The following is a 26,258-nucleotide window of genomic DNA, read 5'->3' as shown; positions in this document are numbered from 1 at the left end:
CCGCGCCCCTCCCGGTGGTTTTTGCTTTTCCCCGCGGGCTTCACGTCTTTTCCTCCGACAAGACGGAAAATGGCCGCCCGGTTGCCGTAAGGGAGCGGGGCCGCCGGGAGTTCCGCCCGCCAGGTGAGAGAAGGGCGGAGGTAGAGGGGCTGCATGGAGGCTTGGCGGGGCGGTGGCCCCTGGTTGGGGGGAAGATGGCGGGGGGAGCCTGAGGGGGAGCAGCCCGGCCCTGCCCCGCCCCCAGCGCGCGGTGCTCGCGCGCCGCGCCGTCCCGCCTTCCCGCGCCGCGTGACCTCGGCGCTCCGCAGCCATTATCCCGATTATCCCGATTATCCCGCGCCAGCCGACGGAACGGGACGGGAACGAGCGGTCGCCGTCACCGCCCTGACGCGGGCCCCCGCTTCCCGCGGGAGCCGGACCGAGCCGGTGCCGTTCCTCCCTGCGCCCCGGGAAGCGAAGGTAGAAGGGGAAGGGGCGGCGGGAGGCGGCAGCGGAGCTGCCTGGGAGCTCCTGGAGGCCTGGCGGGATGGGGGTGTCGGGGTATGTGGGGAATGGGCGGCCGGCCGGCCCCATTGGGCTTGCGCCCCAGGTGCGCGGCCTTTGGCTTTGGGCCTCCCCGGGGACGCAGGAAGGCCCGAGGGGATGTGGTTGTACAGCGCTGGTTACGGGAATGTTAAATTTCCCCGTTATCAGTGTGGGTGTGACACGGACGAGGGAAACGGTGCCGGAGAGAAAGGATGGTTCCCGGTATTGAATCAGCCTTGACGGTCGGTGGAGGAACTTCCCTTCGGGCATGGCTGTGGTTCAGATGCTTGTGCCTGAGGTGCCCCACGCCTCCCTGCGCCTTTCCTGCCCTGATTGCAGATGCCCGCAAAGCCCCGTGAGGGACCGCAGCGGGTTTTATGCCCCTCGCTGAAAGGGACTATTGTGTTGCCTGTCTTGATTGTACTGTACTATGCAACCATTGCAGGATCATTCCCGTTATTTTCCTTTTGCTTTGTAAACCTCCTACTTTTCGCCTTTAATTCTATGAAAATCAGGTTCTTGTTTTGTGTGTCATGTTGATCCTTTACGAAGTCAGTACAACCCATCACTTGTTTATCTCGGAGATCAAAGTTTTGTCCCCAGAGGAACAGTTAAATCTTACTACAGAAAGACGTGAGGGCATGCAAAACAAAGGTGCTCCTGACTCTGCGAGTAGTCACTGCTTAAGCAATGCAAATGTATAAAAATAGCACTTAGAATAGTTGTTCTTGGTGTGGGAGGGATTAGTTAAACAGTGTGGAGTTGCAGGAAAATGCTGTCTAGCTGCTTTTCTCCTCCCTCCTCCTCGTCCTCCTCTCTGATAATCATGTCGTTTTGGACAAAAGTAGGGAAGAATGAGGACGGGGTAATGTCTTTGGCGCTGAGGTGTGCTCCAGGCATGCATCTGTCTTGTGTCAGGGAAAGTAAGAATTGCATCCTCCCACTTGCCGCTTTTGATGTTGAGTGACAGGCTGTGCTGAATGGCCAGACGAGGTTCGATGTGTTACATATATCAGTGCTTGGAGCTGGAATGCCTCTTTCCTGAGCAAGGCTTCAGCGTGCAAAGCCTCCGTGGAGCAACTTCTCAGGTGGGGGCTGAGGCTGCCAAAATCCTGGGGTAGGAGGTAGGAGCACTTACCGTGAAGAAGAGCCTGTTCGCATTGAGAATGCAGAAAACTTGAAGTGGTCGTAGGAATCTAGGAAAAAATCAGCTCCTAGTTTGGAGTTAGGGTGCAGATATTTGGATGGATTATATTCAGGCTGGGTGTCAAGAAGAAGCAGTGCTGTAGGGGTTTGCGGAATGCCAGAGAACATCTGCAGTTTGTTTACAGGTAGCAGAGGTAAGTGAAGAAAGCTACTGAAGAAAGTGCTCTGTTTGTCAGTGTGAGAGTTTCTCCCAAAGGTATTCTGAAAAGCCGTTGCTTGCTTGTTCATTGTGCTGGCACTGGCCTCGTGCAGCTTTGTGGTAAATGGGATCTGGGAGGTGATGTGCCTGAAAAGGCAGCTTTTGTCCAGAGTATTTTTCTTATGGAGCACTGCTGCAGCCTACCAAGCACCTCTGAGGGTGTCAGTCTTGGAACAAATGAGGGCAGGAAGATTGGCTTTTCTGCAGCAGCAGTTCGTGTAGTTCATAGCAGAGATTGGGAAGAGTGTGGTGTAAGGGCGTGTGAAAACACAGTGTGTAAAACACACACACAGAAATAACAAAGGCTGTCCAAAACAGTGTGTGTCCAACAGCATGCTAATTCCTTTTTGTGTGTGCACCCATTTCTCAGTCACTTCGGTTTCTTTGTTTTTTTAGTTAGAGGAGAAACATGGTTTTGTTTGCCATTAGTATTACATAAAAGACAGCTAACAATCATATGAGGTGATTTTGCTGTTACTAGGATGCTGATTTTTGACTTAATTTAGAAATATTTTGTGTTATTTTCTGTATAGAAATTAACGAGTTGGGGGAGAAGAAGGCCTTAGTATGTTTTACTGTTTCCATTGTATTTCCAGCATATTAAATGGAATAGTGAAGTAGTGCTTCCCACCTCTTGTTTGTATATAGTAGTTTGGGCATATTTGCCATGGAATTTTAGGTTTTGAAGGCATCGAAGTCACCGATGATCTAAGTAGGGTGGGTTTAAGTGACTATAAAATGCGTTCTATTCTTATGTATGATGGGCCCTGCTAGAGTTGTGGACATTAAAAAAAAAAGGGGGGGTGGATAAGAGTGTGAATAAGAAAGCACAGCAGATGTGCAAGCACTGAATAGATGACTTACAGTGTTGTCTCATTAAGACTGACTTTATTTATTTCTATGGGTGTATTATGAGAAACTACTACAAATTCTGTGGAATTTTATGAAGACTGTCCTATCCCCTTTTGTGTTGTCATGGTTGTATAATCACCCGTCTTTTGAAGCCTGAATCTCTGAATGAAAACTCATTTTGGCAATAGCTTGTGAATTACTTCGACAAGATTTTTATTTAAATCTACCTGACAGCTCTCAAATCATGTTTAAGCAAGAGAAATGCAGACTACGAGATAGCTCTAAAGGAAGGGTAGCTAAAACAATGGATCTAAGAGGGAGCAGTGTTTTGCTAGTGTAAGTGGGTAGAACCGTCCTAAAATGTCTTAAACTGACATGTGATGTACAACTTGTTAAACGGCCTAAGAGATGTGCTGTATCACAGTCTGTGCACTCTGACAAAACTCCAACACCACTGGTGTAGTGAAGACTCCTAAAAATATTATATAAAAGGAATTGGTTACCATTTTCCTTGCACTTCTTATTTTTTTTATTAAACATAGCAAATGCTGACAGTGTCACTTACTTCCTTCTTATTGTGTTGCTTGTGATGGGATAAGCCCAGTTGTGTTGTATATCTTCTTTTTGCTTGATGGTCGCACTTGCTGGCCAAGACTGATTGAAGACGCCCAAAGACGAAGACATCCTGTTGTTTTTTTATTAAGAAACTTATCTGGATGTGATTCAGTAACTGACAGATGATGGACTAGCCAATTTTCAGAAAACGTGGTTTCTGTGTTAAGTCTTCGTTGTTTGGGTGTGTTTGGTTTTCCTTATTTTGACTTTATATGTGTGTGTTTATTATGGTGAGGTTTTTTGTTTGTTGGTGGGGTTTGCTGATGCTTTGGATTTTATTTTTAAAGCTGTTTGCAAGTATTGTTAAAAATCTTAAATACCACCAAGTTTGTTGATTCTTGAGGCTATGCCAGGCTGGGTTCAGGGAAGCTTTAAGTTTGTGGTGCTGCCAAAAGAAGCAGTTCTGCCCAGCTGCTGTTTCAATTTCCCTGTGTTGGCCCAAGTGTTTGTGGGCTGTGTAATGAACCATATTAAAAAAAAAAAGTTGTATTGAAAGTGATCCAGTATGTGGGTGCAGAAATACTTAGACTGGCATAGGAAAGATCATCAGGAATGTGAGGAAATAAGGATAGCAGAGATGGGACAGTTTCTTTAAACTAGCAGAGCCACATTATTCTGTGGAGCTGCAGCAGCTTCCTTTGTAAAATCCAGATTTTTTATTTTTTTTTTAACATGGCAGTGAAATGGTTGAGGGCCAGGCATCTCCTTTCAATTATTTAGGGTGGAAAGTGAGGAAAAAGAGGGAAAAGGCTCCAGTGTGGAGCCCTGGTATTTCAGGCACAGGCCCTGTTCCTAGCAGATGTGGTCCTCTCTAAAAAATGCTGGGTGATAGTGACGGCACCTTTTCACATTGTTGATGCACACGTTTGGCAGAGTGTGGGTCTCTTTGAGAGCAACAAATAATGCTTAGGACCTCTTTGCCATTGCCGTTTACTGTGCCCTTCCTTGATGTGGTGGAGCCGCTGCAGCCTGGCCATGGGCAGGAAGAGGCTGTGGGTGATTTCCTTTGCCGCTGCAAGCCAGGATGTTGTAGCTGTGGTGCTCTGAGGGTGGGTGCTTCTTCTGTGGAGGTGTGCAGCATGTAGAGCTAACTATCACAGACAGCTGTTTTCCTACATACTCCTGGTACTACCTCCGTTCTTTTCCAAATGGGCTTTAATAAAGGTTAATAAAATTGTAGATTCTTGCATATTTTGAGAATATTTACATGGACCAAAAAAACCTCAGCTATGTATGTAGTCTTTTCACTTCTGTTCTTAAGTATCAGTATTGTTTGGATAAGTGGATCTTATGTGTCAAAGTTTTACCTATTACAGCTAAATGGAAACAAAAGCTGCAAATAGTTAAATGTTTTTTATTCAGTAGTTAAGGTTTTTTAATAAAAGTTTTTTGTTTTGTTTTTTAATGTTATATCCATACTCTTCTTAAAAAACTTGAATGGGAAAAGGGTGGCAGATATGTTTTAGCTTCCAGGGTTGGATGTGGTATAGCTAATGTGTTGTTTAAAAACAGACGTGTGGCTGCTTTTCACCTTTGCCAGTTGCTGGAAAAGATTTCTAAGACTGAAAAACTTACTACCGGAGTTTAAGTTATGGTAATTTAAGATCCTGTCTTCTACTTAGAGGTTTTAAAAGTGAAGCCGCTATCTTGTTCCATATCCCCAGAATCTAAACACTTGTCTAAATCAGGATTTGGGATTTCAGCTAGCACCAGTTTAAGTCAGAAATCTAGATTATATAAGTATTCATTTAAAATCTCAGCCTGAACTTGAAGTTTTGTTGCTTTTTCTGTACTAGACTTCTGAATGCCTTCGTTACCCTTTACTGGCTAATACCATCTCGCCTTTTGTCTAGACAAAATCTGACATGGTCCGATACACTACTGTGCTCCTTCGGAGACTCATGCTTGCTGATGATGAGAAGTAAAAACTTAATCTTAATAAAGCATATATTTTGTAGAAATTGGAAATATCTTGGTCACTACTAGTGAATGGTAAGTGGACTTTTGAAAGCAGTGTTTATGAGCACAAATGCTACATTTCTTCTTTTAGATGAAGAAAACACCTATGAACAAGTGTGGAAGTGTCCTTTAGGAGCAGTCAATGTATTATTATGCCTTTGGATTTAATGAATTGAATTGTTGAGCTGCAGAATTTCTGAAGATCCAGACTGTCTATAGCAAACTGGGATAAAATCCCTGTTTTGTTGCTTGAGTGGAATTGAAAAGTGTGCTTAATGTTGAGTTGGACTACAAATGTCCATAGTCTTAAGGCTTGGAGGGAATTAAAAACTGAGGCCAGTGAAGAATTCAAACATTAGGGACTGGCTTTGTTCTTATAGTTATGCTCCTGTTCTGCATAACTGTAAAAGAGCTGGTTCTTGAAGACGTTTGCTCTGTAGGTGAAATTATATATGTATGCATTTTAAACAAGAAATTATACTAGAGTAATGCTCCTGTAAATATTGCAAGAGAAACCTAAACACAAAGCTTGCACCGTTGGCCTGAGTTGTCATCCCCATTTTTTTTTCCAGTATGATATCTCTAGTGAAGTGCAGAGCTGTGTGCTAGAGTTCAAACTGGTCTAAAAGTTTGCTACTGTCCTTTTTGCCTCCCTCTTTCTGGCTGCATGCTGTTATTTGCTCCATAATCCAGCTCAGTTTGGCCCTTCATTAAGCCACTTGGATAACCTAGTTAAACGAAAGTGGTTTCTAGGTGTCAAGAGCTGGTCACTGGAGGACCTGAAGGCTGTCAGGGCCGCTCTGAAGGTGAGGGTAATGTGTTGCACAGCCCTGTTACCAAGGCTGAGGACGGAGTGATTATGGATGGAAAGGGATTTGCCACTTTTGGCAGTGGCTGGCTCTTGAGCTGCTCCGGTCTCAGTGTGCAGCATCACTGAGTCCAAGAGTAAATTTGCTATTTGTTATGTATTGTCTTTTCATGAGGTTATTGTTTGAACCCGTTTAAGCAAAAGGGTGCTTCCTTTTAGCAAATGTTTGTGTCTTTGACAGTCTCACTTTTTGTTCTATAGGACTCAGTATTGCTGAAAGCGCAAATACGGAGTTTTGAAATAATTTCTTCATTGATATCAACTAACAGTTTGAGGTAAGTTTAACTTAAGTCCTTTTTAAATGTTCTGATTGAACTCAGCAAGTGAAAATTAAATCTTATTTTGCTTTCCTGTATTTTATGCTTGCAGTAAGAAGCTACAGTATATAAAGCTGTCTTGTAAAGATCAACTGTACTTGTCATACGTAGAATGCAAATAATGTAAAGCTGAGATTGAGTTATATTATAAACATTGTGCATCTGATGTTCGGTTTGATAATTACTTGTAACAGAAAAAACCCCACCAGGTTTTGTTTTCTGTCACTCTTGGAAAATTGGCATTTCTTAAATAGTTTAAAAGGTCCAAATTTATGTTGCCTGTGTGTATTTGTCCTAAGTGATTGCAAGGTATTTTCTGTAAACTTAATTGAACTCAATGAATTAGAAAATATCTTCGGAGTATAGGTTCTGCAAATTTGCTCTTTAGTGGAAGGAGCCAGTAAAAAAAGAGCATTCAACATACTCTTCTTCGCCAAGGTAAATAGTTTTTTCTGAGTTACATGGAAGTCTGGTTTAAATTCAGTTTTTGCTGGGCTGGTTTCAGATGAGGTTACATCTCTTAGGCCATGCGAACTCTCATGGGGAAAGTCATGTGGGGCAGGAGGAACCAGTTGATAGGAGGAAAGGTCATCTGCTTTTCTCTTTTTGGTTCTCTTAGATATGTCTAAAGTCTCTGTAATTTTGGTAAATTTGAATTAAACTCTGTTGTTGTTTTTTTGTTTACATAATTGAAATACCACCCAGGTAATGAGAAAGATGATATAAGAGAAAGTCCTTGTTGTGTTGAGCTAGTATTTTTTAACGGTAATTTAGGCTTTAAAGCCTGTTTGCAATACAGGTGGTAAATGTTTGATTTTTTCCATTTCTGTTTTAATTTTATTATAAAACTATTATAATTGAGCATTCAAAGGCCTGAAAATGTCTAGTTACTTGTTCATAGCTTTTATTCAGGTTGTCTAATGTGACACTTGTTTTTTGTTTTTTTTTTTAAAGCTGGGCAATTTCAAAAGAAAATGGTAATGGGTCAAAGGTTTTATTAATTAAATTGGGGATTTTTAGCCACTGATCCGAAAAGAAAAGGAAAAGGTGTGTATTTTTTTATGGTTAGCACTAATTCTAAATATCTATTTTGACTGTACATAAGAAGAAATGATAGTTTATTATTAATTACTTTCTTTTATTTGTCATTGATTCATAAATAAGTTGTAGCTTAATTTGTGCTGAAGTGTGTTGAATCTTGTTGCAAGCCATATTGTTTAACTAGTTGTTAAAATCTTTAAGTTGGCCATGCATTTTACATGTAGGTTAAAAAGCTAAGTTAATCTAAAAAGATGCAGGATGGGCATCTTGAGCAGTGGAAGTTCAGATCAGAGGGATGAGCTTTAGTACATGTGATTAAGAGAAATAATGCCTGTGGGTCAAATTAACTGCTGCTAGACCAAATACTTCAGGGCTTTTTCTTTACTCATGTGAATGGTGCATTGTTGAGGACTGTGAACTCCTCCTGGAGAAGGAACAGTGCATTGGAAATGCAAGAGAACTATAAACAACACAATAGCTAGAATTTTGTTGCAATATATTGAGATATCCGGAATTACATTAGTCTTTCCTTAATTTGCAGAAGTGTTTCATTTTCTGCTGCTTCCTTTCTCCTACAGGATCTGTGTGCAGTTAAATCTGGAAAAAACCTTTCACTGTTACACTTCATGTTTTCAGAGAAACTGTGTGCACTGCAGCAACGTTAAATCCTTTAAAATGTGGTTAAGTTTTTAATTTTCTAATAAATGTACTTACACTGTCTCCAAAGCTCTTCTGTTTAGCAAATGGTATACTACTTTGTAATAGTGTCATTTTAGTAAATGCAAATTTTGTTCATTTATATAATTTACATGGATGCTAAATGGTTGCTTCTATTTTTTTCCCTCCTCTCATTGCTTTTCCTTTTGGGAAGGAGTAGATCTACTAGCAAAAATGGGTCGATCTAATTCTAGATCACATTCGTCAAGATCGAAGTCCAGATCTCAGTCCAGCTCTAGGTCAAGATCCAGATCACATTCAAGAAAAAAGAGATATAGGTAAGTCTTACTGCCTGAATAGGTGATTTGGTATTATTAGTTTTTAGCCATAAAATGTTTTTCACTTGCATGATGCTATTGCATAAGTGAGCCTGGAATCCTATTTCATTTTAGGCAGTAGGTAAACTAATCTTTGAGTGTAATTTTTGTTTAATTTTTTTCTCCCCCTCTTCCTGTGTCTCAAGATAACTTCATAATGGTAGTGGTTCTTCATGATTCCTGGCCCATTTGATTCTTCCCTTCTGCTTTACATGATGTTTTCTTCATCTAGCCTCTTTCCCTGTAATTTGTTACTTCTTACTAAACTTTTTATATCTGAAGTAACTTAAGACTTCAGTAGATAATTTTTGCTGTATGTTGTCTTCTCAATTGCCTCCAGTGTTTTCCTCATCTTACTTACTAGTGGACGTTACCATCTCCCATAAGGAGTGGGTCAGTTGAGTTTTTACAGTCTCAGCTGCTGCCATGCACAGGCTGGGATATTACACTGGGGGGGCCATGTCACTCCCTGTTCCAGGCTGTGAACCGTGGTGGCTGAGCATGCTGTGTTCCAGGGTGGTGATGACCTCTAATAAAATGTCTGGGTAGGCCAGTGAGGCTGGTAGTGTCTTAACCACGTGATGCCAGGTTTCACAGTCTTTAGCGGTATAGACATGTTTATTATAATTAATTTATTTCAGAAAAAATAAATAGAGATTGCAGAAGTTACTTAAAGACCAGGGAGTCTGTGTCCTTTGCCTTCTGAGTGCATTTTGAGAAATCTAGCATTTTGCATCAAGGCACTTTTTTTTTCCCCTCAGATTTTCCAGTTGTAAAATGTTAATGTTTGTTTTTTATTTTAGCTCCAGGTCTCGGTCAAGGACGTATTCCCGATCTCGGAGCAGAGATCGTGTTTATTCTAGAGATTATCGCAGAGATTACAGGAATAATAGAGGAATGAGGCGTCCCTATGGCTACAGAGGAAGAGGCAGAGGGTATTACCAAGGAGGAGGCGGTAGATACCATCGAGGAGGCTACAGGCCTGTGTGGAACCGAAGACACTCCAGAAGCCCTCGGCGCGGCCGCTCCCGTTCCAGAAGTCCAAAACGAAGGTCGGTGTCTTCCCAGAGGTCCCGGAGCAGGTCTCGTCGATCTTACAGATCTTCCCGGTCCCCGAGGTCCTCTTCATCTCGTTCTTCATCCCCATACAGCAAATCACCCGTCTCTTCCAAAAGACGTGCATCTCTGGAAAAGCAGGCCAAGAAAACTGAAGGGGCTCCTTTGCAAGACAGTCCCATGAAAAATAAATCACAAGATGAACAGAAAGATACGTTTGAACACGACCCATCGGAGTCTCTTGACGATTTTAACAAATCATCAGCAGCTTCTGGTGACATTTGGCCTGGCCTTTCAGCGTATGATAACAGTCCAAGGTCACCCCATAGTCCTTCTATTGCCACCCCACCTAGTCAGAGTTCATCTTGCTCTGATGCCCCTCTGCTTAGCACAGCCCACTCAGCAAAGGACACACCTCAGCATTCCCATTCCATTCAGCATAGTCCTGAGAGATCTGGCTCTGGTTCTCTTGGAAATGGTTCTAGCCGCTATAGTCCTTCTCAGAATAGCCCATTGCATCATATCCCTTCGAGGAGAAGCCCTGCAAAGACAATCCCATCACAGTGTGCCCCCCGTGAGGAGGCTCGAGTGCGGTCATTTTATCCTGAGGGTGGTGAACAGGAAACTGCAAAAGGTGGAAAGTTTATGAAAAGGTAAGAACCAAGTTACAAGGCTACTGTTGCCTCTTAAAAATATTGTTAAGAGTTTCGTCAAGATCATCACCGTAACCTTGGAAAATGCATTATGGAAGGCTAGTATTACTAGTCTAGTTGGAATTGAGCTTGAAAGATATATATGCCTTCTCCTGCTAGGATGCTTCAAGGCCTTGAAATTTGGGTAATAGAGATAGGGACACGTATCCTTAAGGAGGAATTGGTTTGTGCTTTTCCTCTATGGTTTATCTTGTACTCAATTTTTTACTGTTAAGAAAAATCTTAATTGGAATAGTGCATCAGACTTGCTGGCTTGATAGTGAACTCTGTTCAGGTATTTCAGAATTTTAAAGCTTCATGTAGTTTGAAATGCAAGTATTCTGGAAGTCTAGAAATGTCTATGTTGTGCAATAATTTTTTTATGTTGACATAAACAGCATCAATTGTCTAATTGTGTCGTGCAATATGAAAACTGTGATGTCTTGAATTGCATTACTTATCAAAGAGGGTAGGTGTTGGTATTCTAGGAATATAATGCTGTTGATGTGAAGGGAATTCAGTGTGTATATTCCAATGAATGTAAAATTCTTCAATTTGTTCTTAAAAGGTTTGACATAATAGTAATTTTTGAAAGTTGTTAGTCTTACTGGCATTAGACTGTTCCTTTTGAATGTGACTGGTGTTTCAGTGGATTTCTTGCAAAAAGAGTTTGAAGTTGTACCTATGCTATATAGGCTTGATTGTAAGCTTTTAAATTAATTTGTCTAGTCAGTGCTTTATTATGTAAAAAAGTTACTGCTTAGGAGATCAAAAATACAACTTCTCTTGCATCAGATGTGTTGGAGTTGGTGAAGGTGTTATAACCTGTGTGAACATAGCATACAGATAAGGCAGTGGCTGAAATAATTACTTGGTGTGTTTCTGTGTTTAGGAGAGCTGCCTTCTAATGGTTCCCTGCTTGAACACAATATAGTGAATGTACTTAGCCTGTGCCAGATTGTGGAATTATCTTAGTAATGTGCAGGATCTTGAAAATAATTCACTTTTTTTATGCTACTACTTCAACTCTTTCAGCAAAAGAAGTGCAAAATGAATTGCGGTCTTGAGTTTTCAAACCATGTGAATTTGATGGAAAAAATTACTAGTGTAATGAGAGAGAATGTGAAACTGGGTACTGATTAAGAAAACAAGCAAGTAAATTTCTAGGCATTCTACAGAAAGGCATTATATTCTTCAGATGCCTCCAGTAGTGCATATATGACAGTGGATGCAGTGTTAATGATGTGCCAAGCATTGCATGCTAAAGTTAATTGCTCGGAGGAATGTATTTTCATCTTCTTCTTGGTGTGGAATTGACACAAAAGGGGAATGCAAGTGAACTGGAATGAATGCAATCCAGAGTTACCAGTTTCTTCTTTGCTATCCACAGGTACACAGATGAAGAGTCTAGAGTATACCTGCTTGATAGGGGTAATACCAGGGAGAAGGAGGCCCAGAAGGAGAGAGGATCAGAAAAAGGGAGGACAGAGGGAGAAAGGGAATGGGAGGAACAGGAAACTTTAGATTTTTTCGTTGATAAAGAGACTGGGAAGGAAAAGTTTAATGACTCTGAAGGGGAGGACACAGAGGAGACAGAGGATTACAGACAGTTCAGAAAATCTGTCCTGGCAGATCAGGGTAAAAGTTTTCCTACTGCATCTCACCGGAATGCTGAGGAGGAAGGAACCAAATACAAATCTAAAATATCAATCAAGGGCAATAGAGAGAGCGATGGATTTAGAGATGAGAAAAGTTATAAGCTTAAAGAGACTGGCTATGTAGTGGAAAGGCCTAGTGCAACAAAAGATAAGCACAAGGAAGAAGACAAGAGTTCTGAGAGACTAATGATGAAGAAAGAAACTCAGTCACCTGAGCAGGTAAAGTCTGAAAAGCTCAAAGAACTCTTTGATTACAGTCCTCCTCTACACAAGAATCTGGATGCGAGAGAAAAATCCACCTTCAGAGAGGAGAGCCCACTTAGGATCAAAATGATAGCCAGTGACTCCCATCGTCCTGAAGTTAAACTCAAAATGGCACCAGTACCTCTTGATGATTCCAATAGGTAAATAATTCCACTTTACAGTGTGGTTCTCCACCTGCCTGCAGTGTTGTTCGTATTTATTTAAACTAGTGGTTTCTTTTGTGTGTCTCTTTGTTGTTGATGCATTTTAGACCTGCTTCCTTGACTAAAGACAGGCTGCTTGCTAGCACACTTGTCCATTCCGTCAAGAAGGAGCAAGAGTTCCGATCCATCTTTGACCACATTAAGTTGCCACAGGCCAGCAAAAGCACATCAGAGTCATTTATTCAGCACATTGTGTCCTTGGTTCACCATGTCAAAGGTATGTGTTTAGTTTATTGTGCCAGAAATGTGGCTGACAAGTTCATTTAAGTCCATTTGCTGTTCCTAGTACAGGAAGATTTCAGGTCTCTTCTAATGTTGTGATTTACCCAGACTTTCTTCCTGTTGAGGTATGCATGAGAATAATTAGAAAAATAATAGCCACGGAAACTAGGACAAAAGAACCACAGGCAGTGTAGAGTATAATAGCAGGTATTCTATGTTTCCAGATAAATGTTTGATCCTAGGTAGCATAGAATGTTTGAATTTCTGCACTGCAGTTTACACATACACTGGTCAGTTTTTCTAATTTTATTTGAATGAGTTTACCGTACAATTTTATATTAAATGTTGTGGTGTGGGTTGACAGATGTCTTTGGACTGTAAATAATAATGGCATTCCTTTTGAAGCATTCTAGAGGTCATTTCCAGATTCTTATTAGAAGGGATTCTTTTTCCCCTCAGGAAGATTTAAGAAAAAATCTGTTCTAAATGGTAGTAAAGTTCATGGTTATAATGTGTTTTATTCCTATATGACAATATTTTCAGGAATTTCACTTACACAAACTTGGCAGTGGCTAAATAAACCTCCATTAAATGAGTTATACACAAATTATTTTCTGATATTACAGTAGTGGCTATTTTGTATAAACACCAAGAAGAACCCTCAACAAACCAATACAACAGAAGTCCTCCCCCAAAACCACTGAAATCCAAACCTGGACCATAACATACCACGTCAAAGTAGATATGTTTCATTTAGGTCATATCCTCTGAAGTATTTTTATGGGAAAATAAATAATTCCTAAAATTCCCTGGGGATGTCTAGAGTATTCTTTAAATGGTTTTTTTTTTCTATAGCATTTGCTTTATTTTACTGGACTTTTGTCTTGCTGTTGTGTTAAATGTAACTGAGATAGTACAAAACTGATGAAAGTAATTTTGCCATATCACCACAGTAAAGGGAAAAGTGGAAATGCTTAATTAGGTACCAGTTTCAATGAACCTGTCTGTAAGCATTGTTTTTAAGATGCATTACCTTCTAAAATTGCTGAGATTTGTGTGCTAGAAATATGTGCTGAATTCAGTTAAAAATCTCCATTTTGTTGACATAATTCAGATTACTAAAGCCAAGTTATTTCCTTCATATCGAATTGCTTACAAAGTAGTAGTCAATGATAATGGACTAAGATAATGTATTAGTTAAAAAAAATATTGGGATACCTGTTTAGTGTATAATTATTTGTTGTGAACATATCTATTTATTGATGTGTAAAGAAAGACTCAATCCAGTGAGAGCTTCTGTAAATTTTTGCTTATATGATACATATGCAACTGTAGGTAAAAATAATACTTGCAGAACTCTCACATGTTGATCACAGAATAGACTTTTTCTGTAAATTTTTCTATGTTGAATATCTTATAAATTTAACAGCCTGTCTGGTCAAGTTATTAGAATGTGTACTGTTACGGTTGTTGTGGAAGCAGAACATCTCTTTAAGTTTCAGATTTACTGTGGTCTGTGATCAGAATTTTTGTAACTTTTTTGACAAACTGAAGTTATGTTCATTATTGGTGTGATGCGACCAGTCTGAACAGCTCTTTATTAATGTAGAGCTGAAAATGCCCAGTGATGTTTTCTTTTTCATTGTAACTAGGTCCTGGAATGTGTTTTGAAATGGCAAAATCCATGTTACAAAAGTAAAATAGCTGTTGAAAGATACAGATGCCAAACAGGCAAAGTTGAACCTTCTGTCTTCCTGGCAAAAATGGCATAAAAACAGAATTACTAGCTCAAATTCCTGTGTTTGATGGAATTATGATTGAGGCACTACCCTTGTAGTGGCCGTTTCAAGTTTTAATGGTTGGTTATGAGACAAATGCTGGATGCCGGGCGGTAAGTTGATAAAGATGTATGTTGACCTGTTAAGCAGATAGCTTGCTTCATATGTAACATTTCATAGCTCATGACTTTTATGTATTTCTATATTACATTTAAACACATTTGTTGAGCTGGTTTAAAAACTGAGTTTTGCTGTGGCTAATTTAACTGTCTCTGAAGGAAGGAGAAAATTTGTCAGAGAAGTTGTCAAGTTTGCCAAGATGCCAGATGCTTAAATGAATTTATTTATGCATAGGTGTGTTAATTGTATCGTTTATCATCACCCAATCAAGAATTTGTATTCCTTTAAGAAAAGAGTTGTTAGGTCATTCATGTAGTTATTGAAGCGCACATTTCTAATATGTTTGCACTAATTCTTATTTTAAGTTAGAGATGAGATGAATGGTAAAGTGTACTTGCTGCAAATATTTAGGACTCAAAAGTAATTTCACTTTCTCTTGTGGGCAAAATATAAAATAACAGTTTAAGAAGTTGCTCTTTGTCATTAGAGGAAAATGTCACTGAAAATGAGCAAGTCCAGTCAGTAAATGATGCTTGAGTTAGATGTGATACAATCATGACTACGTAGTAGACTTGCAGTGATGCTGTGCGCTGTTATTTTCTTCAGGTTACAGTGTGTGTAAAAATAGGGAAAACGCCACATTTGCTTGTCCTGATAAATTTATTGAAAGTACTGTGGGTTTTGCCTGCTACTTGCCTTTCTGTCAGGAATGAAATACGTGGCAGTTGAATGAAACTAATGAAACAGTGTTTTTTCTATTGTAATCAACAGAGCAATACTTCAAGTCGGCTGGAATGACCCTAAATGAGAGGTTCACTGCGTATCAAAAAGCAACTGAGGAGCACTGCACCCGACAAAAGAGCCCAGAAATACATAGGTATATGTTAACTGCATATGCAGATGCTTTGTGTTTCAAATAATGTCTTCTAATATTTATTTTGAGAACCCAAAATACTTTTTCTAATCTGGATGAGATAATCTGTATAATTACAAAGTACAAAAAAAAAAACCTTCTGTAAAAGAGAACTCATCTGAGTCAGGTCTGGCTTCATCTGTGGTTTTGTGACAGATGTCTTCTCTACCTCTGTATCTCATTTGGGATATATTTACTTTTCTCACATGCAGTGCTCAAATATTGAGGGGCATATGTCTTGAAGATGAAAAGAAGCCCTGTACATGCATCTTTCTTCTTCAGTGTGAAATGTTCCATCTCATACTACTTTAGTTTTTGTGTGTGTTAATTTACAGCAGTTTTTTGAAAAATCTGAGAATCTAAAAGGTAAGAAGGTAGGCATGCAGATGTAATGTCTGATCATGTGCTCTAGTTTTATGATGCAGTGTACTATATTTGTGTTGCATGTGAGGATACAGTATCTAACTTCACAATTTTTCTTGTTTAGAACTTTTGACTTTACAGCAAACTATCATAGTGCTAATGGTTTCTTGGAGTGGGTGGGCTTTCAACTGGCTACATATACTGGTCCTTTTGAAATAAATCATTAAACATTTTTTTTGTATTCCAAGCTATACTTGAAATGTGAAACATCAGTCTGCCTGTTTTCTGTATTTGTGTTTTTTAGCATACTTCACACAGAACAGAATTACAGTTTTTCATTTTTAGTCTGCTTCTGTATTCTGATGGTGAGGTTTAATAATTCAGAAAGTTTGTTCTACTGCAAAAATGCCTGGTTTGTCAGTTTTCTGTTGAAATGTTTGAGGCTGTTATCAGTCATGTACATGTATGGCAAGACACTGCTTTTATTTTACACTTAGGAGGATTGACATCTCTCCAAGTACCCTGAGGAAGCATACCCGTTTAACAGGTGAAGAGAGAGTCTTTAAGGAAGAAAGTCAAAAAGTAGGTTCTAAGTAAATGTCCTATCTGTGCTTCTAAACTTAGTCTCCTTTTAAATCTCAACTTCATCTCTGGTTTTCTGGATAAAAATACAAAATTGTATTGTACCTAGAGTACTTGCATTTAGATTTTTTTTTCTTTTGAGTAAAACATGTTATCAAGAAGCTGGTTTATGTAGTGTGATTTTGCTATATTAATAAAATGGTACATAAGGTCAAGTCTTTTGCTATGCTTCCTTTCTTCTTGCATGTTTGTTTACCAGGACAAAGAATAGGTTTGGGGCAGAGGGAAATACCAGGATGGTCAGTGAGTAGTGTGGTTGAACTACAAAGGTGGTTGTGGTCTGTTCAAAAACAATTCACCAGAAGAAATAAATACTTAATTATCTCTTCAAATCATGTGTTATTGTGGTCTGTATCATCAAAAACTAGACACCAATTGGCTTGATGGGAATGCTTGTTTGAAACTGAAATTCTTAGCTGTTCTTTTTTTACATGTAGCCATTTCATGTAAAGGGCAAAGTCAATTTGTGTGCTGAAGTTTGTTGAAAAATAGGTAAATCCTCTCTTTTTATATTTTAATTGATGCACAGCTTGCCTTTTCACTGAGATTCTCTTGATGTTGTATTTCAGTATTTGTTGCAAAATATACATTTGTTTACAGGGAGATAAAAAATTGAGATGTGATTCTGCTGATCTTCGGCATGACATTGACCGACGTAGAAAAGAACGAAGTAAGGAGCGAGGAGACTCAAAGGGTTCCAGGGAATCCAGTGGGTCAAGAAAGCAAGAGAAAACTCCAAAAGATTACAAGGATTACAAATCTTACAAAGATGACAGGTAAATATTTGATGTCCCTATAGAGGATTTTAGCTTCTAATTAGCCTTTTGTAATTGTAAGCTTAATTGCTTTCAATTTTCAATGTATAATGGATCATTTAATTTTAAACAATTAAAATTATTTGTTTTACAGCAAATATGTATTATCTGTCTTTTACACGGCTTATGGTGGATGAGGACAAAAACTTTGGAATAGCAAGCTAACACTGAAAAAAAAAATGACAAATTAATCTGTCCTATTATCCAGGCTACATCAGGAGGTTGGACTTCAATGCAGTACATTTCTATAAACAGTTTGTGTAAGAACTTTGGTTCGTTATGCTTGATTCCGCACTTTTTCAACTCATAACACCCAGAGTATGAGAATTTTACTGATACTTAGGTTTTAACATGGGTGAGAAGGGGAATTTCTAAATTTATCTAAAGCCAGTGGGCTGTTTTAAGAAAAAAATGTTAGAATGTTAGCATATCTCAGTGGATACTGTGTAGAAGTGGTAAGAGTTACTTCAGGTATGACCTTTCTTTGAATAGAATGCTAAAATCTTGTAAATTGGGTCAAGTTAATATCACTATGGGGTTACTAAAAGTTTTGCTGTAGGAATTTTTCCCTGCTTTGTATTGTATATATATAAAGTGAATTTTTACTTACACTTCCTGTTTCCCATTTACTTCGACTTTGGTATCCACATTTTTTTCCACTGGCTAATTTCCCTACAGCCATTTATGTAGGGAAGCCCATACCATACCTCTCAACAGTGTGCAAACTGAACTGTGTCAAGTTACTGTAAAGCTTTACCTTAAGGGGTTTTTCCCTTTAATTTCTTTTTTTCTGCCTCAGAAGAAAGGCAGATCTTAAAAGTAACAGCATCTCTTCATGGCATCAGAATCTAGAAAAGTTGTGTCTTACAGTTTGCAGACTGCTGCTTTCCAACTCACCAGCAATAACATGCATTTAGTGCACTTAAATGTGTCAGAGGAGGCTGGAAAGTGAAAAAATCCTTCGCCTTAATATCTCAGATATGTAACGTGTGACTTTATAACCAGAAGGGGGTTAGTTTTTCATAAAATAGAGACCCGGTTTAGTATAGCATGTTACAGGCTATCTAGTACGTTTAAAATAGCACATAGTATATTTTTTTATTTTTCAGTAAACAAAAAAGAGACCAAGACCGTGCTCGGTCCTCCCCATCTTCCTCCCCATCTTCTTCCTCATCCAGTTCTCGAGAAGAAAAGGATTGCAAGAAGGAAAGAGATGAAGAGTTCAAAACCCACCACGAACAGAAAGAATACTCTGGTTTTGCAGGAGTCAACAGGCCAAGAGGCACCTTTGTAAGTTTTTCTCTTCTTCTTCCCCCAAACACTTCACCAATGGCAATAGCAGAACAAAGTAAATGAGGGAGTGTTGGAGTGATTCATGTTAGGCTAGACTTGAGGTCTTTATACGATATACCAAACCTGAAATATTGAGTCTTTTGTTTTTCCCCAGCACTCACCAGTAGCACTTGAATGATCTGTAAATATGCATTAGCATGACATTACAGATCCTAGCATAAGGGTCTGGGGAAACAGGATTATTCCTTGATCTTCTTTTATAATGCTGCTTCCTAACAGGACCTGGAAATTTACTGTTCTGTAAATTTTAAGTCTTGGGTCCTGATAGCCCTTAGCTCCCTGCAACTTCTGTTTTTCCCTCTCATGTTGGTTTGGTTTTGCACTCCTTTGTGTGTAATACCTGCAGCTTTTTATATAGAGAATGGCACATAATTAAAAATAAGTGTCAACCTTGAAACAGCTGTATTGAGGAGATGGTATACTTGTTATCTTTGTGGTTTTTTGGCTTGGACTAGCCACTGAGCATGAAAGTTCATTGATCTACCTCTGGAATGTATTTAAGCATTGTGATTTGGAAAGTGGCATATTGACCACTCTAGTCTTCAGAAAAATCTTAAACTTTCAGACTCCATGGTAATGTAATTATTGATGTATAATTGGGAAACGTAGATGCATTTGGAAAAACTAGGAATCAATAAAGAAGGCCTTGAAAAAGATAGGGAGCACTTAAAAACACCATACAGCCCAAACAAAAAAAAAAAAAACTCCAACCCACAAACAGACACCACTCACCCACCCCTGAACAACATGGCAAAATAGACCTCCAGACCACAGCTAAACACACAAAAATGTTCAAGTTCTGTGTAGGTTGGGAAAAACTGTTCTACATAATAAGTAGGAGTAATTTCATACTTCAACAATAATTTCTTAATGTAGCCTGTAATTAAGACTAAATAATGCTAAAGTGCAGTGTTTAGTATAAATGTTTAATCATGCAAAAAATAAGTTTTGAACTACACATAAGGGTGTCTGACATGCATGTGGCATGTACCAATACTTGAGGCTTGAATCCTCCATCTAAAAAACTATAGCTACCTAGAGGAAAATGCAAAGTTCTAAATTTCTAACACTAAAAGTGCATCATTTCCTCCTTTCTTCTTATTTTTATATAGTTATGCTATGGAACTATGTGGTGTAAGTATATAAATCCCTGGATGGTGTAGGCATCAAATATGACTATCAGCACAATTTCTAGCTGTATAAAATAATGGCACAAGCAAAACAGAAGTTAAACAAAAGGGAGCTTAAAACTCCATCTCCTGTCAAGGAGATTTAGTGGGAGAAAACTTGTAATTCATTGAAGCCTTCCTGCTTTATCAAACCAGATTGTAGGTATTGTGAGATAGGTACTACTTCATATGCAGTTTAGGTAGATGGGAATTGGAAAGTTAATAGATTTCTACTCATTTAATTGCTAGTGACTACCAGTTTGGTCTATGCAGTGATAACAGGTTAATTAATGTTCCTTAACAACATACATGGTCACACACAGGCTTTTGGAACAAAGTGTCTGAGCAGGTGAATCTAAATAGGCCAACTGCTGACTCACATCTCCTCTTTAGGGATAAATCTTGGATGGTATCAAAAACCACAGACCAGGTAGCGTAGGAATGTGTTTGTAAATACAGACTAATACTGGCTGCATTCCAGTTACTACTGCTTTGCTTTTGGAGTAAATCAAATGCTTTGGTTTTAAATCTTTCTCCTAACAGGAGGCCTTGGAGAATATAACATCTTCCCTATCCAGCAAGCTAATGTTAAGTCAGCAATGGTTTTTCTCTAACTTTGGCTAGTACACAATCCTCTTGGGTTCTAGGCTTCCCATACATAAGCATCATTAATAGTTTTCAAATATGGACACAGAAATTAGGATAATTAGAATTTTTCAACAGCAATGTCATTAGTATCCATATATGAAAGAATTATGTGTAGCAGCTCTGTTTAAAGTGAGTTCTATATAGGAAATATACACTAGTCTTTTTGGTGGTAGTCTTTCTAATAAATAAGCTGATAAAGTTAACACCATAGTAGATTTTATGTCCTGTAGTTCTTTACCCGAAGGATGATTTGGTACAGGGAAGCATTAATAAAATGGTTAGGAGAACTGTAGATGTTTTTCTTAAGGGGAATCTGATCACAGGACTGAATACCAGGAAATGCTGATGCCTGTTTTTTTCTCTTTTTTTAATCCTGTCATAATTCTGTCTGCCTCCTGCCCCTTCCCCCAGGTTACTGTTTGTTGTGCCCTAATTATGTAAAGCTGTTGGAAATTAAAAAAGCCTACCTTACTTCCTCCCTTGTACAGTTAGTCTATCGCTTGCCAAATGACTCTCCAAACAATTTTTTGATTTTTTTTTCTCCCAGAGTCTCAGAGTATTGGATAGGTCTTATGAGCCTTCTACAGATTGTTTTACAGTTGGTTGGATTTCAGAGTAATTTTAAATCTGTCCAGCATAAATTCTGCATTAGAAGTTTCAGAGCTTTGTGGAACTAAGTATGCCTAACACTTACCTTTTGAGTTCATGAATGATATATATTTTTGATCTCTGTCTATGAAACACGCTTATTTTTAACAAATAAATTAGCTTCCAGTCATATTTTTTACTATTACTCTGAAGATGCAGTTCTGTGTTTTTAAGTAGGTTACTTTTGGAAATTGTGCTCTTAGTTTGAGCAGTCTTATCTTCCCCAACTAACCTTTCTTCTCCCCTTCAATGAAGGATATAAACTCATTTAATGTTTTCTACAGGCTAAGTATTTATATGCTGAGATAACAGTATACCTTACTACTTAGGGAATTCTGAGTTAAGGATGGTTTTTGGTGTGAGACTTTCTAGCTGTCCTGGTTCAGGGCAAATTTGGAACTGAACCCCCCCCAAGGGGTTCCTCTAGAAAGCGGATTCAATTGGCCCCTCCCCCAACCGGTTCAGGGGAAAAAAAGCCTCCTTGGAGAAAAGTGGAAAAAACTGTCTATTTAACAATAAAACCTAACCAATATTAAACAATAAAACCCCTTGCCACTCCAAAAGAGATGACAAACTCAGAAAAGTCCCCTCCCCGGGTTGCAGCTCACCTCACTCAGTCTCTGATCAGTCCCTCCAGCACTGGAAATGCTGCGGCCCAGGCCCGGCCTGGTGGGCCACACGTGTGAGGTGCCGGTGCTCCCCTGGTGTTCAGTCCAGAGCAGGTTTGAACAGGTCCAAAGAAAAGGGAAAAAATCCCACAGTCCAGGGAACTTCTTTGCCTCAGCTAGCTAAAGCTAACTAAAAGCAAAGGAGAGCTCTGTCCTGCTGTCTGTCCATCCGCAGCCAACACAGTCCAGGAGCAGGAATGTGGAGGAGTGAGTGCAGTGTCTGAAAACAAACTGCTGCTTCTTCTCTCCCCCCTTCACTCTCTGGAACACTCTTAAAGGTGCAAAACTTACTATCCAGCATAAACAGAACGAGAGGACTGGGGATACCTGGGATGATGTAGCCAACCCAGGACATCAGCCTAGCATTTTAAAACCTTAGTAATTCATTATAACGAATATTTAAAACACTCCTTTTCACTTTAAGCATTGCTGCTCTGCAGAGTACATGCTTTTGACTTTTTCCTGAGTAAAGAATTTACTCATTTGAAATGTAATTTGGCCTGAGGTACGTTCTTGAATTTCAGTTAAGAATGCTTGAGTAACACACAGTGGATATACTCCTGTGAAAACTGCAGTTAGTATGTATTCCAGAATCACCTTTTCATAAATTATTCAATTGACTCCATAAATACCTTTCTTTTTCCCCTGACAGTTTTGTCCCTGTTTCAGTCTAGCTTTCCTCCTGGTTTTTTGTCTGAACAGCTTCAGAAGCTTCTTGTGACCTTTTGTTCCAACACACTGGTTTACTAGCACTCAAATTTCTTTTTAGTGGTTGTGGGTGAACTTATGACAGGAACTCAAATCTGTTTCAATTAAGTTTAATAGAATCATTATTTCAAAATGAATGCTTGAATATATTACTTAAGGTAATATGTGAATTTGGAAATGGTTTTTCCACTTGCAGATACTGTAATTAAACACAGAAAGTATTTTCAGTAATAGAGAACTTGACTCTACTTTGTGGTGTTATGTAAATGATTTAAATGACATCTTGGTTAATCAGTTTCGAATTAGGGGCAGAGGAAGAGCCAGAGGAGTCTTTGCTGGAACAAATACTGGTCCCAGCAACTCAAATACTACTTTTCAGAAGAGACCGAAGGAAGAGGAATGGGATCCTGAATATACCCCAAAAAGCAAGAAATACTTCTTGGTGGGTGTGGAGAAATTGATGTCTTATGCATGCTTTTTTTTTTTTTTTCAAACTTTCTACAAGTGTAGAAGTAGCATGCATGTATGGACAGGGACAAGAGTAACTGTGAGACTATCAGGGTGGCTGTAGTGGTTGGTTCTGCTTATCTTTCATCTTTCTGCAGCAGGCTGGCAGTAACTGAGGCCTGACATGGAATTTATCTCCAAAAATTTCATCAGGGACTGGGGAAGAAGGCAGGTTCAGAGAAAATTTTTAAAACCCAACTTCAAATCAGAAAAGCTTGTGCTGTGTTTTCCTGGATTTACATCTGTATGACATTTGAGAATTGTCTTAGATTGGTCTGGAAGTCTACAGAAGTGAAAGATGAGGAAAAGCTGACAGTATTTGTGGATTTTCATAAGACAGACTCTGTTATGAGCAGTTCTTTGCTCTGAGTACTGTGGTAGTCACAAGAAAATCACCACAATTTTGATGCCTTTCTCCCATCTGGATTATGAAAGGAGGACCCTTGATGTAACCACTCTAAGTAGTGCAGTACACTGGATGTGTGGTGTCTGCTCCAGTTATTTCTGTAACAATGCAAACTTTGAAGGGTATTGTTTCATCATTAAAAGATGATAAGTAATGAAGAGAAGACCTTCTCTCTGTAGCATTATAGCTTGTCACAAATATGTTAACAGGTAACTAAGAAATAATGCAGTCACAATTCAGATATTTCATTAAGGAGTTCTGTCTTCCTAGACATATCTAAACTTTTCTGATCTGTAAACAGAGATGTGATAATCTGTTCATGATATTAGAACAATCAATTTTAGCTATTAAACCTGAATTTCTAAAAATATTTTAAATTAAATCAGCTGCCCTTCAACTACTTCTGTATAATTAAGCTGCATTGTATGGGTATGATACGTGTTTAATAGTTCAGACTTCTTTCCAAATCACAAGTTCAGAAAAACCATGTGTTGACGCAAGTGTACCTCACCATTGTAAATAGAAATTTTTTTTTTAATATTGAATAATGGTTTGTAGGTTTCATGCAGTGTGTAAAATGATTGTGAGAACATACCTAATTATATAATGCTGTATTTGGTAGCAAGTCAGCAAACAAAACCAGACAGCCTCGAATATTGTTTGGTAATGTTAGACTTAAATAGTTTGAACTTAATTTGCCCTACATTGTGTTGGTGAGCCAGATTTTCTGAAAACTGCCTTCAGTTGCCTCTTCTTATGAAGTATAAAGAACTCTCTTTGTGCTAAAGAAACCTAGCACTTTTCTATAGCTTCTTTTAGATTTTTTTTCCCCTCAAAACTAGTAATTTTTTCCCCTCAAAACTTGTAATTTTTTCCCCTCAAAACTAGTAATTCTTAATTCTGAGTGTAAGTTACAGACAAGTGATTTGTTACTAACATTTAAGTAGACCCACAGTGAATAAGGGCTCTTCAAACCGTTGTGTTGTGGTTTTAGTTACAGCATTATGCCTTTTAAGAATAATTGCAATCTGAAGAGAACTTTTTAACATTTACTTTGTTTTATACATTTGCTATAGCATACTAACATTATGGGGTACATTGAAGAGGTGTCTAACCTTACTCTTTTTCTGGTGTTATTGTAGCATGATGACAGAGATGATGGTGTGGATTATTGGGCCAAAAGAGGAAGAGGCCGTGGTACTTTCCAGCGTGGCAGAGGGCGTTTTAACTTCAAAAAGTCAGGTAGCAGTCCCAAGTGGACGCATGACAAATATCAAGGGGACGGCATTGTGGAAGATGAGGAAGAAACAATTGAGAATAATGAAGAAAAGGAGAGACGCAAAGAAGAAAAGGTAAATTGTTCAGTGAATTGCAGATTAGGTACTTCATCTTGCACTATGCCAAGTAATTGGCTGCATGTAGGGATCACTTTAAAGGTTTTGGAGTTGATTATTAACAGTTTACAACAAGAATATTTTCTTTCTTTCCACAGGAATAACCCGGAAGAAAGTTGTAGCTGAAAGAGCAGCTCTTGCACCACCCACACAACATTTTTAATATGTTTTTTTGTTGTCAAATGAATGTAAGCATTTTACTTAAATTTTACTGTTGGAAAGTAGTTTAGAGAGATTGTTTTCGTTTTAAGCCTTTAGAAAAAAATCATGATATAGTAAACTATGTTAATGATCGTACAGGTAGAAAGTAAAATATTTGTAACAACTTTTAAGAAATTTTACTGTTTGTTATATGCAGTGTAATTCTGCTTTGTCCAAATATATGGTCAAGTACAACTCTAAAAGTTTTGATTCTCCCCTATGTCTGTGTTTTATTCTGAAGTAAACTTACAGCTCTGCACACCTAAAATCTTGGAGCAGCATTTTTTATAAACTTATCACTACTTCTCTGTTGCCTTTTTATAAGAATTGTATTTAAGGGTAGTTATCCAGTCACAGTATAAGTACAAACAGCTGTGCAAAATGCTGATGGTATGTTAGTTCATGAGAATCACATTTACATAGTGATAAACCTGGATTCTTATTTTACCCTGCAAGGCTGCAGCAAGAATTTCACTTAAGCAGTGAAATCGTCACTCTTCATTAGTAGCCTAAGAAATTCATATGCACATACAAACTACAGTGAGTTTCAAGTGTATTTTTTAATAGCTTAGTCATCAGCAGAACACTTAAGTTAATTTGATGGCAGTATCAATCTAGCTTCTTTTTTAGCAGTTTTTTTTTTACAGTTTGTTTGAATTGCCTCTTTAATTTCTCTGTGTGGGCTTGCCTCTGAGTGTGTAATCCGGCAAGAGTGAGTCATTCACATGTACAGGATTTAAGTTAAAATGAGAGAGCAGGGCAGGACCAGGTGGGGGGAGAGAAACAAAACACCACAAAATCCCTGAAAAAATAAAACGAGATGTTAAAACCTGAATTGGTAAATATAATTCATATATACCAGAAGTGTGAGAAATTAATCTTAATTTCTTCAAAACTGATTTCTAATAATTGTGCTGCAAGAATTTTTGTAGCTGAAGTGCAGATATTAAGGGGATTTTGGGTTTGGTTTGTTTTTTGGGTTTTTTTTTTGTTTTTTGTTTTTTGGTTTTTGTTTTTTTTTTTGTGATTTGGTTGTTTTTTGGTTGTTTTTTAAATAGAACCCAAACCCTCAAGCTTAGTTTTAGTGGTAGTTACACACTTAACCTCTAGAATGTTAAGGATGAAAGTAATACACTTGAATTACCAGAACAAGGACATTCTAATACAAGAAGATTACTTTGCTTGTCTGTCTCAAAATGCTGTAGATAAACTAA

At 38.5% G+C, this 26,258-nt stretch overlaps 1 protein-coding gene across 13 annotated transcripts; it reads left to right on the top strand.

Moving 5' to 3' along the window:
* BCLAF1 (BCL2 associated transcription factor 1) lies at positions 1–25,486 on the top strand. 13 transcript variants are annotated; one of them, XM_058800965.1, is made up of 15 exons: positions 343–459; positions 5,251–5,389; positions 6,426–6,499; positions 7,496–7,588; positions 8,460–8,577; positions 9,420–10,325; positions 11,755–12,426; positions 12,537–12,706; positions 15,381–15,486; positions 16,383–16,467; positions 17,128–17,303; positions 18,452–18,632; positions 22,832–22,978; positions 24,592–24,801; positions 24,942–25,482. In XM_058800965.1, exons 5-15 carry the CDS (start codon positions 8,474–8,476, stop codon positions 24,945–24,947), a joined length of 2,763 nt encoding a protein of 920 aa, XP_058656948.1. In that variant the 5' UTR covers positions 343–459; positions 5,251–5,389; positions 6,426–6,499; positions 7,496–7,588; positions 8,460–8,473; the 3' UTR covers positions 24,948–25,482. The 13 variants fall into 13 exon arrangements, 11 of the variants coding, with proteins under 11 accessions (XP_058656949.1, XP_058656945.1, XP_058656946.1 ...); XM_058800963.1 differs by lacking the exons at positions 343–459; positions 7,496–7,588 and adding an exon at positions 44–123 and having other exon boundaries at positions 8,454–8,577; XM_058800968.1 differs by lacking the exons at positions 5,251–5,389; positions 7,496–7,588 and having other exon boundaries at positions 293–459; positions 8,454–8,577; positions 9,420–9,668; positions 9,768–10,325; positions 24,942–25,483.
* Positions 25,487–26,258: the final 772 nt, after the last annotated feature.

The sequence above is a fragment of the Ammospiza caudacuta genome, chromosome 3 (assembly GCF_027887145.1).
Source record: "Ammospiza caudacuta isolate bAmmCau1 chromosome 3, bAmmCau1.pri, whole genome shotgun sequence".
Lineage (NCBI taxonomy): Eukaryota > Metazoa > Chordata > Aves > Passeriformes > Passerellidae > Ammospiza > Ammospiza caudacuta.
The sequence above is the reverse complement of the archived record's forward strand: the minus strand, read 5'-3'. Positions and strand labels throughout refer to the sequence as shown.

What these genes read in the sequence shown, in the direction of transcription:
- BCLAF1 (XM_058800967.1), top strand. Translation starts at nt 8,474, where the DNA reads ATGGGTCGATCTAATTCTAGATCACATTCGTCAAGATCGAAGTCCAGA. An exon ending in CTTGGTTCACCATGTCAAAG is followed by an intron (nt 12,707 to 15,380) that starts GTATGTGTTTAG and finishes TGTAATCAACAG; the next exon opens with AGCAATACTTCAAGTCGGCT. An exon ending in ACAGGCCAAGAGGCACCTTT is followed by an intron (nt 18,633 to 22,831) that starts GTAAGTTTTTCT and finishes TTGGTTAATCAG; the next exon opens with TTTCGAATTAGGGGCAGAGG.